Here is a 17,151-nt window from a genome sequence, read left to right as displayed (position 1 = left end):
TAATCTCCATATCTCTCCATTTCCATCCATCCTGTCAACGCCCTTCTCCCAATGCTGGTTTCACAGGTCTCCAGCCGCTGTTAACCGTGTCATTAACAACCCTCCCTCCGCCCCGGGTCACGCTTGTGTGTGTGTGTGTGTGGACAGACGTTAATGTTTTATATGCGTGCCTGTTAGCAATGCCGTGTGTGTGCTCCTTGTGCTGAGCACATGCACATGCTCATGCGCGGCGTGGTTGTTTCAAAGGGTGTGTCCTGGGGTCTGCGTCGACGTTGCTGGCTGATGTCCGACCGGCCCCTCCCTCGCTCCATAAGCGATACCAGATCTCTTCCCATACCAGAGCTGTTACGACCCGGTCCGACACGTCTTTACAACAACACGACTACATCACCACCGGCAGACGGACTTCAAGCTTCTACTGTCCAGCGCTGCACACATCACACACACGCCCACCGCCCCTAAACCACTAGCAGCTGAGGGGGAAAGAAAAACAGACAGAATATGCATATGATGTGGACATGTGCCCTGATAGGACGTAAGCGGGCACAACAAACACACACACACACACACTCTCTCTCTCTCTCTCTCTCTCTCTCTCTCTCTCTCTCTCTCTCTCTCTCTCTCTCTCTCTCTCTCTCTCTCTCTCTCTCTCTCTCCCACACGTTGAACACGGGGGGCCCTCTGGTCGTTAGGAATACTGAGGACTCAACGCGGTCCTCATGTGACTGCCGGTACGACGCCCGCCCGCACAGGGGAGGCTGCCTGCCCACACACACACTCACAGACACATCAATCAACACTGTGGATCGAAAAGACCAGAATAAATACATCACATTGAGTGAGGCTGCATTGGAACAGCGTTGTAAATGCCTGTTGTGAAACCTGGTTGATGGCGGTGCTTGGGATTGCTCAACTTGGCATATATGAGGGCTGTATTTTGCATCAATGCCTTTTCTCATTATTTCTTTTTTTTTCTATTGCTATTACCATTGCTGCTATTTCTGTTGCTAGCGCTATGGATACCACTACTGATATCGCTATGGCCTTTTACAAGCACATGAGCCAGACACCGTAATGTGAAGAGGCTCGTATCAAGATGAATATTTAATATTCCAACACGTGTTTAGAGAGTATTTATAGGCCTGAAGAGCCTCTCTCCTGGAAGCTGGATAGATGTCTTGCAGATTTCAAACATGCATTGAAAAATACTACCGAGACACGAGACAGCAGCTGATGGCTTGGAAGAGGAGATATGATAAAACTTTATTGATCCCAGAAGGGACATCCGGATTCATTGTGTGGTGTTGCTCAAGTGTGTGTTTGGAACGGGTCTATCTAGACAGTAAACACAGCAACATTGACAAGTTCCAGTTGTTACAAAAACACAAGAGTGGAATACCAGTGGGGTACTGAAGTATGATGTTGATCAGAGCTTGGGAAGCGAGAGAGGCAACGCATTATTTTTGCTTTTGTTCTTATATTGCTCTGTTGTTTTCTAAATCCCCTTAACTGAGAGACACCCATTCATATCTAACCATGTCTTAAGAACATACTTGGTTAAAGGGGATATCTGATCTGGCTGGTTGACCACTGTACCACGGTGTGAGCAACACAACTCTTCCAGTGTATTTCCACCTTAGTCAGGTAGGTCTAGACATCCCCTCCTCACACAAAATTGGACCACTTAACACCAGTTCTGTCAAAGCGTAGCCTTACATTTTGAGGTCTGCTTACAGCGAGGCTACACAGCTTTACCGACGGCTAACGGGGCTAAAAGACCTCTTTCAGCCGCTGTGGAAAACCACCGTGCTGCTTCACGTCTGTACAGGACGGAAACAGTTAGGTGTTCCTCCGTATGCAGGGCTGTACGCTTGCTTTGTTAGGGGGTAGCACTGGTGCTAGCAAGCTAAGGATTTCAGGAGCACACATAGACTTTGATGAACTTATTGCTGCCCAACAGGTTTATTCACGGGTGTCCGGTCTCCGGTTGCATAGCATTTTGGTAAGGCTATTGTTTAGGACAGGGTACTTTGTAATTCACTGCTTGCATAGAAATAATGACCAGTATTGCTTATCGACAGTTACCTGGGCGTGTTTATGCCCAAAACGCTAGGCATAGCGTTGTGGGCATATACAGCGCCCCGTTCCCTCTCTAGTTGCTGCTCGTGGGAGTTGACCACGTTGTCGATGGAAGTGCCTAAACCCATGGGATGACATACAACATTAGACTGTACGGTCCACTGGTCCTCATTGAATGTCAGTTGTCCAATCACATGGCCGACCGCGCGCTGCACTATGCTTATCTTTTAATGATTTATCCTGCTCCAAAACGTAATATAAATGCTTCTTGTCCACCCAGAGCTGTTTTAGCTTGATTTATTTCACTGAGAAATTTTAAGCGGGAAAGTGAAATCCGAACACATATCCGGCCACATAGTTTGCATCCAGTGTTGAAGTCAGACCTCTGTTCTGATCTGGATCAGAATCGGATCACAAAAGCTGCATGCAAATGACAATGGATTAAAGTTAGATGCTGTGGCGATGAGTGACTCAGTTGTCTTTGTTGACTTTCTCGGTTGTCCTCATTCTGGCTGTTTGAAATAACTTTATTAACTACCGAAAAGTACCTTTCTTTTAAATATTTTTTGAATTATGGTAGATGTCTGAAATGGTCATTATCTTGTAGCTTCTATGCTAGCTGTTCGCAGCAGTGCTCGGTTAACGTGATCACAAGGAAGCATTCTGTAGTTTGAACGAACAGAAGACGCTTTGAAAATACTTTTCCTATGAAGCATTGCTCTAATAAGGGGTAGGTCGGGACAGGAAAAGTGTATTTTCGCCTATTTTAACAGACATGATACCAGCGTAACCCACTTGCACACGTTTGAGTTGATCCATATTTCTCTTCGCACACAATCATTTTTTTCATAGCATATGCGATCAAAATCGTCCAAGTGTACAGCCGTGATATGGGATCCTCCCCAATAGCCACGTCCTGTTGGTCCGACCTCCTGAATGTGTTACAGTGTCTGAGTGATTCCATCCCTGGTTTGTGTTGCTACACATCGCAGGTGTATGTTTGAACCTTTGCACTGCATTTTTGCCCAAAAGGCATAAGATAAATGATGTTTGTGTGTATTTGATGTAACTGCCTCAGTTTGAGATTATGTTTAGCAGTATGGTTTCAATCGGAGGACTAACTACTGCGATTGCTTCAGCAATCGCAGTAGTTAGACTCGAACTAACTAGACTTAGACTCGATGTCAATGGGAATAAAATATCATAATGTCTATGATAGTGTAGTAGATGATAGTGATATGCTTCATAAAAGCATTTTACATCGATCCAGTCTCTTAATTTAAAAGGCAGAAGTAAAGGAAGAGAGTAAGAGAGCCAGGGAGAGATCACACACACAATTGAAAGTGCATATTCAAAATTCTCTCTTTGCCCTAATTTGATGTGTGGTATTTGACACTACATATAAAAAAACCTTGGATCTGTATTTCTGTTGCTCCAGGTTATTTTCTTCATTGCGTATCCCCTTCTAGTCAGCCCCTCGTCGCTGCTGTTACTAGTGCAGCCCTCCAGCCCTCCATCCTCCATCCTCCCCCTTTGTTCTCCTAGGGTGAGCAGCAACAGCAGCATGAGAGGCAGTGCTGTCTTGGAGGAAATCCCCCTTTCTCCTGGCTCTGTCTGACGCCCAGTGAACTGCGGAGGCTCCAGCGATCTTTCAGGCTCTTTCAAAATGCTCGCATCGCTCGGTAATCTGTGGCCTGAGTTTGCGTTTTCATGGGTCACTTCGCATTTGCTCACTTTTTCTTGCCTGGCAAGGGAGACAGTCTTACACACGGTGCAATCTGTGCATGTTTGGTCTCCAAAAGTCCGTCCAGTTGTTTTGAGGTTAGTTTTGCGGAGCTAGGCTTTAATAACTCTCGATAAAACACAACTTTCTGTGATATCCACAGCTCACAAACACTCACTGCTTGTTTTGTAAACCTCAAGTGTTTTCTTTGCCATGAGAACTCACAAAGAATGTGTCTTTTATTTTTTTACTGGTAAAATGATACTTTCAATTGCATATAATTTGACTTAACCATATATCATTTAGGACATACTTGGTATTTCCTACAGTTTGCGCAACAGCTTTGGGAAGAAGTGCATGACAGACTCTTGTCGTGTACAATAGCTTCTACTGTTCTCTGCGGACCCCAGACTGAACACCCGTGCCGAGAAATGAAATATTTTCGGAGCTGTTTTCCAAGAACTTGCATCCGAGGTTCTTGGACGTGATTAGACTGGAGGTAAGACTAACCTGCTGTTGGACTACACTGCAAACAAATTAAAAGCAGGCTTTTTTGCTTATCCTGCTCCTTATAAAAATAAACGAAACACTGACTGAATTCTCACAGTTCCTGTTCCCATATCACTCTCTCCCAGCATTGGCAGAGGAAGAGCAAAATACTTCCAAACCAACCAACGACGTCATGTAGTATCCTCTTTTATCCAAAGTGACTCGCAATGATGCGGACGTCGAGTCATGCAGTCGCCGGTCGGAGTCAGAGGGCCGGTCGCTCAAAGTTTGAGAACTGAACCCCCGAGGCTGTTGGCTGAGACTCCAACCCCCTAACCACCAGTTCAGCCCGCCCGCCCCCCTCGCTGCCATTTCCCCCGTCCAGATGCATCCGAATAAATTAATTGGAGCCAAATCCTTCCACCCTGAGCCTGGTCTACATCCGAGCCACCAACCGATCAGGGTGGTGGACGGAGGGGCTTTAAGGTGGCGTATTGTGGGCAGGGTTGGCGACAGGCTGTTGCGGGGCCTTCATTAGCCGGTCCTTTGTTACAGTAAGCTGGACCTCACGGGCCCGCATGCACACGGTCCAGATAACCCCCCCCCCCCCCCCCCCCCGACACCCAGCGGTGGGCCTGAAAAGACCCCTAATCCCCCCGACGCAAGACTTTCTCTCTTTTCTTTCTGCTCTTGCACTCCCTCACACACACACCCACACACACATGTACACGCGCACACACACATACACACACACGTAAAACTGCTTGCTCACAACAGCACATCACATCCTAAGAAACTTTCTTTCCGTCCTTCCTTTCTTCCTCTCCTTCGTTCCTTCCTCATTCTTTCTGTTCCTTCTGGAGTTACAGAAGAAAGAGAGAAAGAAGTTCTTTCTTTCCTGAACTCCGGTGACCCACAGTGCTGCACATACAGGGCCCCTCTTGCATTGTTATACAAATCAGATCCAGAGTTAATCAACTAATAAAACCTACAGGCCCTTCAAAATAAGAGCGGGGGGTGGATTGCAATGTAAACATCTGAAACAATGCTGTGAATGTTGGTCACAAAATACTTTCTGACTGGAATTCTGGGTTGAACGGAGACTTACTTTACTTATCCCTCCATAATCCATCCATCATCCATCCACCTATCCATCCATTGATCTTTGTCTATTTTGCATTCCTTACATCCCACACCCCAGACTTCCACTTCCTGTTCTTGGTGCTGGTTAAGCTATAGCGCACCACTAATATGCCATTGGTTCACCGACCCATGGCCGTGTCTGGCCGCCCAGTGCCAGCCCTCCTAACCTCCCCCTTCTCAGTGCACTGTCACAGGCAGCCCTTCAGAGTGTTAATGTGTGGATCCACGAGGACCACCAGCTGTGGCATGCAAGCAGAGAGCTGTTTGATCATGTTTCATCACGATTCAATCCTTTAGAGAAAAGGTGTTGTGTTGTTGTTGGTATGTAGGCTGGTTTGTCTTAGTATTTCAGTTCAGTTAATCAAACGCAATATAGATTATTGGTTAATTATTATCGTTTTCTTATGATTATCGTTGCTATGACTTATTCCAATGAATACTGATAAACATATCGAGTGTAACAGTACGATCAGTCCTTCAAGGCTGTGGCAGCTGAGGTGACGAAGATCCTCACACCACACACTAGCGCATCGCCTCTAACAAGAGATTGTTGACACACTTGTTGGTCAAGCCAAGAGAGATGGACACCAATGCCTGTGATTAACGCAGTGCTTTACGGCTTGACAAAAACTTCAATTAATTAGTTATGCCCGTGTTTATGAAACTATTTCAACACGGCGTCGTGTCCCATAACACAAACTTCTAATGCTCAATAACTGATTCCCGTCTCTTAATGTCATCAAACAGCTTCCTCGAGAACAGCTAGCTGCGTGTGTTAGACTGAGTACGTCTAGTGTCCTCGCTCCTTCGACACACATTACCACACACAGTCCACCCTTTTGTCATCTTCGTCTCACATGGGAATAATCAGAGGAGCCAGTACAATATGGAAAACCCCACAGAGTCTGCCTTTAATTTTAGAAGCCATTCAACATGGAGAGCGGTCCGTGGACGTCTCCCGTCTTGGGCCTCGAACACAGAGCTTCCCCTTGTGAGGGCCAGGCCGGCCGCGGCCTTTTGACGCGCATAGCATAAATGTCGGAGATGGACGCGCTGAGCTATTCCGGCCCCCGTCTTTTTCCATATGGAATGCCGCGCGCTATATCGGGGCGGCGGAGCGAATGTGGTAACAAGATGCTCATAACTTCATGTGGAGAGGGAACATTCCTCGCCCTGGCTTCCTCCTGGGTTTCTCCTCGCTCGCCCAGCTTTCTCTTCTCTCTCTCTCTCTCTCTCTCTCTCTCTCTCTCTCTCTCTCTCTCTCTCTCTCTCTCCTGGTGTTAAATAGAGTTAAAATAGAGAAGAGTATTTAAGGTTTGAGGAATTCCTCCTGACACGCGCGCGTGCGGGCCGACAGATGAGTTGTTGTGAGGAGGGTCGTGGCCCTCGCTGTTTGTTTTGGGGAGGGTTACAGTCTGATTGTTTGCCATATTGGACGCCTTTATAACATTGATTTTTGGACCAAATCGAGGTGTCCATTTCTGGATATAGTGACTACCATAACATTAAAGTAGACTGGATAACATGACATTAATATATGATGCATACTGCTAATCATTTACACCACTTTACTCTAGACTATACAACCTTTGCACGATACTGGGCTGCATTAACACTACACTGCACTGCATGAACAAGTAACAAAACTTGACTACTACGTCTACGTCCACATGCTCGTCTTTATCAGCATCAGAAGTATTTCACTGCTTCCTCCTCACACTCTGAAGACCAAGACCCAGCTGGCCCTGCAACCTGTTCCACTGCCAGGCTTGCTCACACACACACACACACACACACACACACACACACACACACACACACACACACACACACACACACACACACACACACACATGCACGCACGTCCAAGGGTGCACGCACATTAACTGCGTGTGATGCCTTGCACAGCTACTAGAATTTTGAGTGGGCGAGAGAGGAAGAGATAAAGAAGAGAAAGAGGGTACGATAGGGGCATGGAGAGGAAGTGCATACGTGTGTGTGTGTGTGTGTGTGTGTGTGTGTGTGTGTGTGTGTGTGTGTGTGTGTGACAAAGAAGATAGAAGATTGTCTATGAGAGAAGTGGGGGGGAATGTATGTGTGAGAGAGACTGTGTGTGTGTGTGTGTGTGTGTGTGTGTGTGTGTGTGTGACAGCGGAGGAGGGAGAGAGGATGCACATGAGTGCGAGGGAGAGAGAGAGAGAGAGGGAGAATGTGTGAGGGAGCGAGCGCATGTGGGTGTGTCTCTTTGCGCTCTCCGCACGGCTCCGTGTTGTAACTCTGAGGCGCTCTCAGTGGAAACACCATGTCTGTGCCTGATGGCTGGAGGAGCCGCACGACTCGCTGCCAACACAACACAACACAGCGCCGTAGAACCTGACGCAATGGAATAGAAGGGAACACATCAGCAGAATGGATCGGAGCGGGACGGAGTAGAGCAGAGCCTCAGGAGCAGCAGAGCGGCGGAAGGGGAACGGAATGTGCGAGAACGGGAATGGGACATAGCGTTTGGGGCTAACGGGGGTTAAGATGTCATAGGACAGATCGGAAACGGAACGCGATCTGAGCTGGATTGGGAATGAAACCGAATGGAACAGAACTGAAGGCAACCGAATCGGAGGGGATGGAAGAAAGACAGCAGGAGAGAGGAAGACAGACAGAGAGGCAGGGAAGGAAAGTGGGTGATCGGAAAAGGACACCTGCTGCGGATCGGAACATTTTGTGGTAATCTAAAGGAGAAGAGAGTAAAGCAGAGAAACGGTGGATTGTTTATTTCATTGAGATGAGGATAAACTCTCTTAATCCCAGACAAGGAATTCAGCAATGAATCCTTTATGAAGTGGTGGCCATCTCTGGGACCGCATCTCTGCTTACCGTCGGCCCTTGTCATCTCTTCCGCCCCCGGCCCCCTGGCCCGGGCGATGCCATGCTGGCCCAGAGGAGCGGGCCGACGCCGGGCCCTAAGCCTGCGCCGGTAACGGACGACCCAGACCTCGCGGAGACCCGGGAAGGCGCCGCGGTGGGCCGGCAGTCCCCGTCCCCGCCCGCGTCCCCCGGGAGCAGCTGTCCTTGGGCCCGGCTGGCCGGCGTGGACGGCTGTCTGGTGGAGCCCTACTGCCTGTGGTTCCAGCTGCTGGCCCGGGCCTACTGGGGGGACGTGGAACTGGGTGTCGGCGGCCCCGTCAGGTGCATGTCCTGGGCACGGCTGCGCGACGCCTCCAGGAGGAACTGTGTGTGTTCTAAGGTAAAGGTGGAGCCTCGAGAGGGGGAACTAGGTGTTCTAGGGAAAGGTTGGTTCTCTGACTTCTCTGAGGGAGTGGGTTCTAGGATAAGCTTGTTTCTATTGGCAACCCGCGTGTGTTCTAGGGTAAGATTGGTTCTCTGACCGTAGGAACTTGTGTGTGTTCTAGGGTAAGGTTGGTTCTATAACCAACCTGTGTGTGTGTTCTAGGGTAAGATTGGTTCTCTGACCGTAGGAACTTGTGTGTGTTCTAGGGTAAGGTTGGTTCTATAACCAACCTGTGTGTGTGTTCTAGGGTAAGGTTGGTTCTATAACCAACCTGTGTGTGTTCTAGGGTAAGGTTGGTTCTCTGACTGAAGGAACCTGTCTGTTTTCAAGGGTAAGGTTGGTTCTATAGTCAACCTGTGTGTGTTCTAGGGTATGGTTGGTTCTCTGACTGTAGGGACCTATGTTTGTTCTAGGGTAAGATTGGTTTCTGACTGAAGGAAGCTTTGTGTTCTATGGCGATGGATCCCAACCTTTGTATTGTTGGTGCATAATGCTCTTACAATCCTGACGAGAAATTCAAGACACAACAACTTAAAGTTGAAGGGAACGATTATGAAAACGTTGCATGCATAATTACCATGATATGTGTCTAGAAGGATTCAACATTATAACATACAGAGCAGACTGAAATAACACAGATACAGGCTCATAAATATCTCAGGGCGATGCATTTATGCTTCAGCTGTATTGTAAGTTCCGGTTGAGTATCTAGTTTTCTATGTCCTAATGGACAGAGAGGCAGTATCAGAGTTTGTAGGTAGAGTTACATTGGATTCTGTGAGAGAGAGATATGGCTGATGGGCTCATAGGTGATAGGCTGTGGTTTGCGGTGATGTAGGTATATTTAAGCTTGTGTCCAGGTCATAGTGTTTTCTGTATTGTTAAATTGATGTTAAATCTTATATTTGACTATTCACAATAGCCAATGAATGGTCAAATAAGATCAGATCATGAGATTACTTTACTGTAATCATTAAAACCATTAAAATCCAAGGTTTTAGCTTTAAGCAATATCACAGTGTCGGGCCGATTTGTACAAAGCACAGTAGTGAACTTTTACCACACTCGTAAGATTTAAATTTTCAATGTATTCCAAATGCCAAAAGAGCCACCCCTTATATTTTCAGAGCTGCCAGGCTCGTCCCCTCGCCGCCTAAAAAGAACACCCACAGCAATTCATATTTCACATTCAAATGTAATAAAAACGTACATAAATATAGGCTTTTCCATATCCGGTGCGGTGCCCTGTTGGAATAAAGTATCTCATTGACTGAACCTCTGGGCTGGGGCGGACGGTGAAGCCATACTTTCCTACGATGGAGGGAAGGAGTGTGCGGAATACCAGAGAGAAATAGCCTGTGGTCTGAGAGAGAGAGAGAGAGAGAGAGAGAGAGAGAGAGAGAGAGAGAGAGAGAGAGAGAGAGAGAGAGACAAAGAGAGAGACAAAGAGGGAGAGCCAAGCAAGGTTTAGAGAGAGAGACACACAGACACCCCACAGAGAAAGCCAGCCCTGGAGAAATGCAGTTCACATCTAAACAAACACCCACACATACATCCAAACAACCGCGCTCACACGTGCACATGGGCCAGTCTGCAGGCAGCCTTTCAGGCCATATGTGCGTCCAACAGCTAGCTAGCCTATCAGCCTCACCCCTCTGCAGCAACACACTGAAGTCTGTTTTAATGAAGGCCAACAGCGTGGGGTGGGCACATCTTGGCAGACATGACACAGTATACTTATCTCTTCAACGGTGGGTTAGCTTCTCAGTGGTGGCTGAGGCTGTGATCTCCCTTTGAGTCAGTGTTGGGTTAGTTGTAAAATTGGTAGGAGTATAACAGCGCCCTAAGTAGAGAATGGGATCGAAACATCACATACACACAGGAAAAGATGTTGAACCGTCATCTCGTTTTGTCCCGTTTCTTTCCATGCTGCAACCAGCTAGCGTCTTTTGCTACAAGCAAGTCAAGTCTATCATCCTTTCAAATCCTCCCTCTTTTTACATTTGTACCACGCTGGCACTGTGCCCCATTGGCGTTCTTTGGTTGTGTCCATTTTTTTCATTTTCCAGCTGGAAAAACTGCAGAAATAGTAGTGTTCTTACTGAGTGTACCACAGTTATGGTGGGCTTCCGTGAAAGAATGACAGGCCTGTCCACGTGCCAGCCCTGCTCTATAATTCAACACGTTTTATATATAGAGACAGAAAGCGAGTGTCTGTAAGACGTTGTGTTCAAACGTGCATGACTGCACGTGTGTGTGTGCAGACATCAGGGTAAGAGTTTGACGGCCTAATGGCTCTGATCTGTAATTGCGTAACTTCCCATGCATTTTTTAAGCAACAAACAGCGCAAGAAGATGGAGCTGAAGTTGGTCCCCGCCACTCTTTTCTGTATTACATCACCTCCTGTTTTCCTCTGTTACTTCCTCTCCTCCCCTACTTTCCCCTCATCCTCTCTTTCCCTTTCACTTTCCCTTCCAATTGTTTATTCTCTTCTACTCTTTCTTTACTCTGCTCATTCCTCTCCTCACCTCCACTCCTCTTCAAATTTCATCTCGCTTCTCCTCTCCTGCTCGCTTTAGTTCTGGACTCAACTCTTTTCTCAGTTTTCTGTTTCTTTTTCTTCTCTTGTGGTCCACCACTCCCAATCTGTCAGTTTTCTCCTCTCCCCCTCTCTTGTCCCCTCTCTCCCCCTTCTCTATCCCCTTCCCCCCTCCTCTCTCTCTGTCTCCATGCCTTGCTCTCTCCCCCCACACTCATCCCCCCTACTCTCCTCTCTCCCTCCCTCTCTGTCTGCATTCATATGGTCTGAAGGGTATTTGTGGTGATGTCACCAGCTGTGGGACCACACCTAGCCATCCCCCACCCCCGCCTTTTTCTCTCTCTCTCCCCCTGGGGTTTCCCCAATGTCGATCGCCCAGACAACCCGAGGAGGGGACAGTGGAAGAACAAGATGTTGTTTATTGTGATTGTGTGGTTTGTTTGTGTTTAGCAACGCCACTCCAAATATACATCTCTGTGGCAGGAGTTTGTGTGTGTGTGTGTGTGTGTGTGTCCGTGCATGTGTGTGTGTGTGAGTGGTTGCTAAGTTAAATTTGGGGCGTAATTAAACCACCATGGATGCTTTTAAACGAGGGTTTGTTGGTATTGTATTTTGGAAAGTACGTGGGAAGGGTTGATGAGAGAGAGAGAGAGAGAGAGAGAGAGAGAGAGAGAGAGAGAGAGAGAGAGAGAGAGACAGATGGGGGATGTCATGGGATGTGGCACTGGTTAAATAGCTTCACACTTTAGGGTAGGCTGTAATGATGGACAACAGAAGGACAACGCGTTCAATCATTTGCACTCTTAACACAACACTTCTACACAAGTGCTTTGTTTCTGTGCCATTGTACTCTTTGAATGTTTATGTATATTTTCCCAGAGGTCTCTGAACATCATCTTCAGGAAAAATAATAAGGGTTTCAAAGAGGGTGGGGAGGTGGGTTCACGAGGTGACTCATTGTATTCTTCAGCTTGGTTGCCGTGGTTACGCTCCGAGACACAAAAGCAGTTTTGAGTTCTCCGTCTCCGTAAACACGTTTTAGGTAACAGATAGTTTAACATGACTAAGGCCAACCTACAGAGAACAAGTGTGTGTGTGTGCAAGCGTTCTCGTGTGTGTGTGTGTTTGTGGGTGTGTGTGTGTGTGTGTGTGTTTTGCGGTTTAAACCCGAGGATGACGGAACGCGTGTGCTATGAGCGAAAGTGTCTGTGACGAGGCGGTGTTTTCTTAGTTTTTATTTAGTCCGCTATGACGAGGGACGTGAAGGAATGTCCGATACGTTCTGTCATCACGCTGCCCATCAGAGTCCAGCGGCCCCCATTGCTTTTAATGGGGCTGTAAGCAGAACCACATGCATTCTTAAGCAACCACTAGGCTGGGATAATACAGTGATTTAGCTGCATGCCGGGTATTACCCTCAGATTCAAATGACTGATGACAGGAATATTCCGATTTTATTTTTTTTCCCTCAACTTTATTCCTCCCTCGCATTTTTTATCATCATCATCTTCATCATCATCGTTATTTTTATTTTAACTAGGGTGTTCCACTAACTGCCTCAGCTGACATAGCATTCTGAGACCTGGCAGTCTCTAGCTGGGTCCAAAATATGATATAACGCTTTGTGGATCAACTCATGGCATGTCTCAAATCTAGTAAGAAACAATCGGTATCCACGCAGGCGATTCCTCCGTTCCGTCGTTAACCAATTAGATCAAAAGCCTCGTTGCCACGGCCACCAATGGGTGACGTGGGGTGATATTCCGAGGGGCAGACGGAGGCTTACGGTTTCCCTTTAACTTCCGCCTACGACCAACCACACAAACCGATAGTGGTAGGAGACCTCCTAGCTAAGTACTGTTTTTTTCCTGGCCGTTCACAGTCCTTCATGGCGGTCCACACAGTGCTTTTCATCATGGAGTCTCCTGTGGAGCTCTGTTGTCATTAGAGACCAGGAAATACTCTGGCTTCTCTGAAGGATGTTAAAACTAACACCACAGACCTAAAAAATACCCTGTCCTCGAGTAGCCTCTCTGGCTTACAGAGGGGCAGACAGCTCTGGGTCGGGCTCATTACTAGACGTGGAACGCATTAAGCTGTTGCAATGTCAACAATAAACAGAGTGACTGTCGGCCCATTAGTGCGTGCAGCAATCCCAACGCGTTCCTGCTGAAAGATCAACCTCACATACAGCTGTGTGGGTGTGATGGTGTGTTGGCAGTGCACAGCTCATCCCTCTAGCAGGCCTTTGTGGGTCCGTTACTAGTCGTTGTTGTTCTTGTTACGTTCACTTCGGCGCCCTTTGAGATTATAAAAGTGATTAAGTGCTGTACAAATAAAGTGGAGTTGACTTGGAAGGCGCAGTGGTAATAATGAGGGTGTGTTAGCTATGCCTAATGAGGGACCACTGCTGTGCTTCGTTCCAAGCCATTAGGAGTAAACTGTGGCAGCTTCAAGGCTTGATTTACAAAGTGTTAAGGGGACAGAGTTAAACTGCCACCTCAGGCCAAGAGTAAAACCTGGGCTTCTCTTGATGCGCGGTTTAGTGCATCACATGTAGGTGAATATTTAAATCGTATATAACTGTTAGCAGGTGGTATTATAGATTAGAAATCCTGATTCACTATTTCAAAATCCTAGTGATGTTGTGTTATGGTATGTTCGCTTCGACCAAGGTACTCTTGATGACTGTCTTTATTGAATAAGAAATTCAATAATACAATCCAAATAGAGAGATATCTGTGAAGGAAATCCAGAGTGAACTTCCTTATTGACCCCTCTCTGTGAGAGGTCAATGTATCAGCTCCAAAAAGATGGTTAAGAAGGTTTGAGGAAGTATAGCAATGTAGGGATTCAAAGCCACGCCTCCAGAGAGACTGGAGCGTAAAGCCAGGGCCTAAGACCGTTGGGCCATGCCACCAAAGCCCTGTAGAATATCCTGAATGCCTGCTTTCCCCTGCGTGTGAAGAGTCTCCTTATTGAAGTCAGGGCAGGGGCTTGTGACTGTAATTTAACGGTGGCGTGTAATGAGGCTGAGAACAGTCCCTCTCTGTGGAGCTGCCTCCTCAGAGAGTGACTTCATTTATAGAGCATGTTTCTGGACAAAGTGTAAAGTGCTTAACACAGCAGATAAAAGCACATGATGGAAACAACAATAAGGCATTGATGTCAGAGGCATTATTTATTTTAAATCATGAAACAGACAATATTTGGTTACGTGATCGATTTCATCCAACATATTACTTAATATTAAGAATGTCTGTTCACTGTTATATAAAAAAAACGTATACAACAAAGAAAACATAATTTTGTCGAAAATCATTCGCCTGATTTTGACTTTGCAAATGTTTTGCAGAAGAATCCCTGTTTAAAGTATTAATTATTATAAAAAAAAAAAAATCAAATTCCTGATCTCTCTTCATCTTTCCCACCAGGCCAAGCGGAAGGACGGGCGGGACCAGAGCGAGACGTCCACGGCGCCCTCTCCTGGCGGGGAGGAGGAGGAGCCTTTCTCCTGGCCCGGGCCCAAGACCCTGCACCTGCGCCGCACCTCGCAGGGCTTCGGCTTCACGCTGCGACACTTCATCGTCTACCCGCCCGAGTCGGCCGTCCACTGCTCCCGCAAGGTCAGTCTTGGTTCCGTGGCAATAGGCAGGATAGTCCAGGGGTTCGAGTGAAAAAATGTCCGGGTTTGAATTCCCCCCAACGTCAACGAACAGGATGTTAGCATCGTTGAGAGATAACGGTTCCAGTGGTTGGGGTTGTTGGATGCTAAGCTGATGGGTTAGTTCCTGCCCACATGTCTGCTCCCTACCTTAATCTGAAAAATGTCTGCGATCTTATACCACACATCTGTCTGTTAAATTAGTGAATGACTTAAGTAGTGATGACTCATGCCTTTATCAGTGTGCTTTTGGTAAAAGCATAGTAGTGAGTCCTCTTAATAGTCAAAAGGAAGTTCTCGTTTTACAAGCGGGACAATGGGGGAGTTATGATGTGTGTGAGTAACCGTGATAAGGATAAGTTGCGTCAGTCAATGTTATCTTTCCCTGGTCTTTAAAGCTGAATTCTCGTAAGTCCGCTCTTGCTCTGATAAATCAACAACAATGAATGTCTTTTACTGGCAAGGTCATCGTGCCCACATTTCTAATACTGGGTTCTCAAATGTGATGCAGGCCTTTGGAAAAGTCAACAGTTAAAGCTGAAGCAATTGTCATATTTGGTTTTAGTCCATGTGAAAATCTTGAGGGCCACTGTTTGTCGACTGTTGGTCACCACTGTCCTGATGTTGAATTGTTACTTCAATATTGACGCATAGTGTTTTTGAAAAAAACAGTACCCTATCAAGATGCGTCTTGGTAGGGTGGACTGGACTGGAATAGTCCAGTCCAGTGGTTAAGGAGTTTGAGCCAAAGAAATTCTTGACTCCAACCCCAGTGTCCACAGTCCCTTGAGCAAGATGTCCTGAACTCCTACCTGATCTTGAATAGAATGGATCTAAAACCCTAAACCCACTATAAAATGCTTTGCATAAAAGTCTCAATGCTAAACTACTATCATCCCCTTGGCTCCCTGCCAGTCATCCATCAGATAACATAAGCGTCAAGCTGGCCTCGTACATTAATCTGCACTTCCAGAACTGTCTGAGACCTAATGTCACGCAACGGCCAAGGTTTTCGGTGGAAGAGATCGTCCTCACACCAACCCGCTGAAACCATGGCCGTGCCGGTTGTGTTCCTGCTAAAGTAGATGTTATTTGGGTGAATGGTAATTCAGGGCCGTTGGTGTTGACTCTGCTCTGAAGAGTATTTTGAAGAGCTCTCCGGGGTGCAGAGAGCTGGGTTCCTCCTGCAGCGGCTGGCTGCACATCTGACGGCCACATGAGGAACCGTGTCACCACGGTTGAGATGGCTCTGACATGTGTCCAGCCAAGAGAGAGCGGCCCAGGCCAGGAGTCCCGTCTTGTGTTTCGTCCCCCCGTAGACCTAAATGGACTTCACCCAAATCGGAGGGCCCCCTGCGTCTCTCTGGTCCTGATGCTGCTTTCGTTGATTCTTTGGGTTGTTGCGCCGGTTGTATTAAAGCAGTTTCTAAGAGATAGGTCATTTAGGGTAAGTGCTTTACAAAGAGAAGCTACCCAGCACTGAGGCGAGAATTGCACTTGATGGTCCAACAAAATAAGGGTTAGGTAAGGTTAGGTTTAGGACTATAAAACTATTAAAATATACATACAGTCAAATTGTATAACGCTACACTTGATGACTCGGGTGAAATAAACAACAATGCACTTGACGGTCCAACAAAATAAGGGTTAGGTAAGGTTAGGTTTAGGACTATAAAACTATTAAAATATACATACAGTCAAATTGTATAACGCTACACTTGATGACTCGGGTGAAATAAACAACAATGACAATGAGGATTGCCCACCATCAGATCAAACCTGAAATTGTCAACACCCTCATCAATTACATTTTATTGAGGTCATCTGACGAATGTTCATCCACAGACCTAACTGTTATGTAACCTTAATTATGATGGTGAGGCAGTTGCTTTAAACCACAGCTTTGGGCCTTAACCACAGTTTTAGTTTCACGGTAATTACTTCTCTCCTTGGAGTGGTTTCAGCCAATGGGGGTTAAGTTGTGGAGAGTCAGGGCGTCTTAGCGTGAGGGATGCTGGCAGTCATACAGGACACATGTTTGTCTCTGAGGGGCTGACGGTTTAATCAGCCATGTGGCTTTAAGACACACCAGTCGCAGAGAGGAAGATGAGGATTTAAGCTGAATAAATGAGGAAGGGGGAAAACAAGGAAAACAAACCTAGCTATGAAGTCATTTCTTCGGTTAATTCAGGAGCATTGCAACAACGCACTTCACGTTCCAGGCACA

General features: G+C 46.8%; 2 protein-coding genes across 6 annotated transcripts in view; both read left to right on the top strand.

Annotated features, from left to right (window-relative positions):
- The window catches only part of LOC307088649 (polyunsaturated fatty acid lipoxygenase ALOX15B-like), a gene marked incomplete at both ends in the record, with an annotated part of 143,864 nt that overhangs the window by 73,543 nt on the left and 53,170 nt on the right, over window positions 1-17,151 (top strand).
- The window catches only part of arhgap21a (Rho GTPase activating protein 21a), an 85,145-nt gene that overhangs the window by 26,427 nt on the left and 41,567 nt on the right, over window positions 1-17,151 (top strand). For 3 of the 5 annotated variants that reach the window (XM_079754831.1, XM_079754832.1, XM_079754830.1), the window contains exon 3: window positions 14,695-14,886. In XM_079754831.1, the coding sequence (XP_079610957.1) occupies window positions 14,695-14,886 (192 nt within the window). Of the gene's footprint in view, window positions 1-8,543; window positions 8,676-14,694; window positions 14,887-17,151 lie in introns of those variants that run through there. The other 2 variants (XM_079754834.1, XM_079754829.1) reach the window with 1 other exon arrangement.

This window comes from Pollachius pollachius, assembly GCF_949987615.1.
Source record: "Pollachius pollachius genome assembly, chromosome: 17".
Taxonomy (NCBI): Eukaryota; Metazoa; Chordata; class Actinopteri; order Gadiformes; family Gadidae; genus Pollachius; species Pollachius pollachius.
The sequence above is the reverse complement of the archived record's forward strand: the minus strand, read 5'-3'. Positions and strand labels throughout refer to the sequence as shown.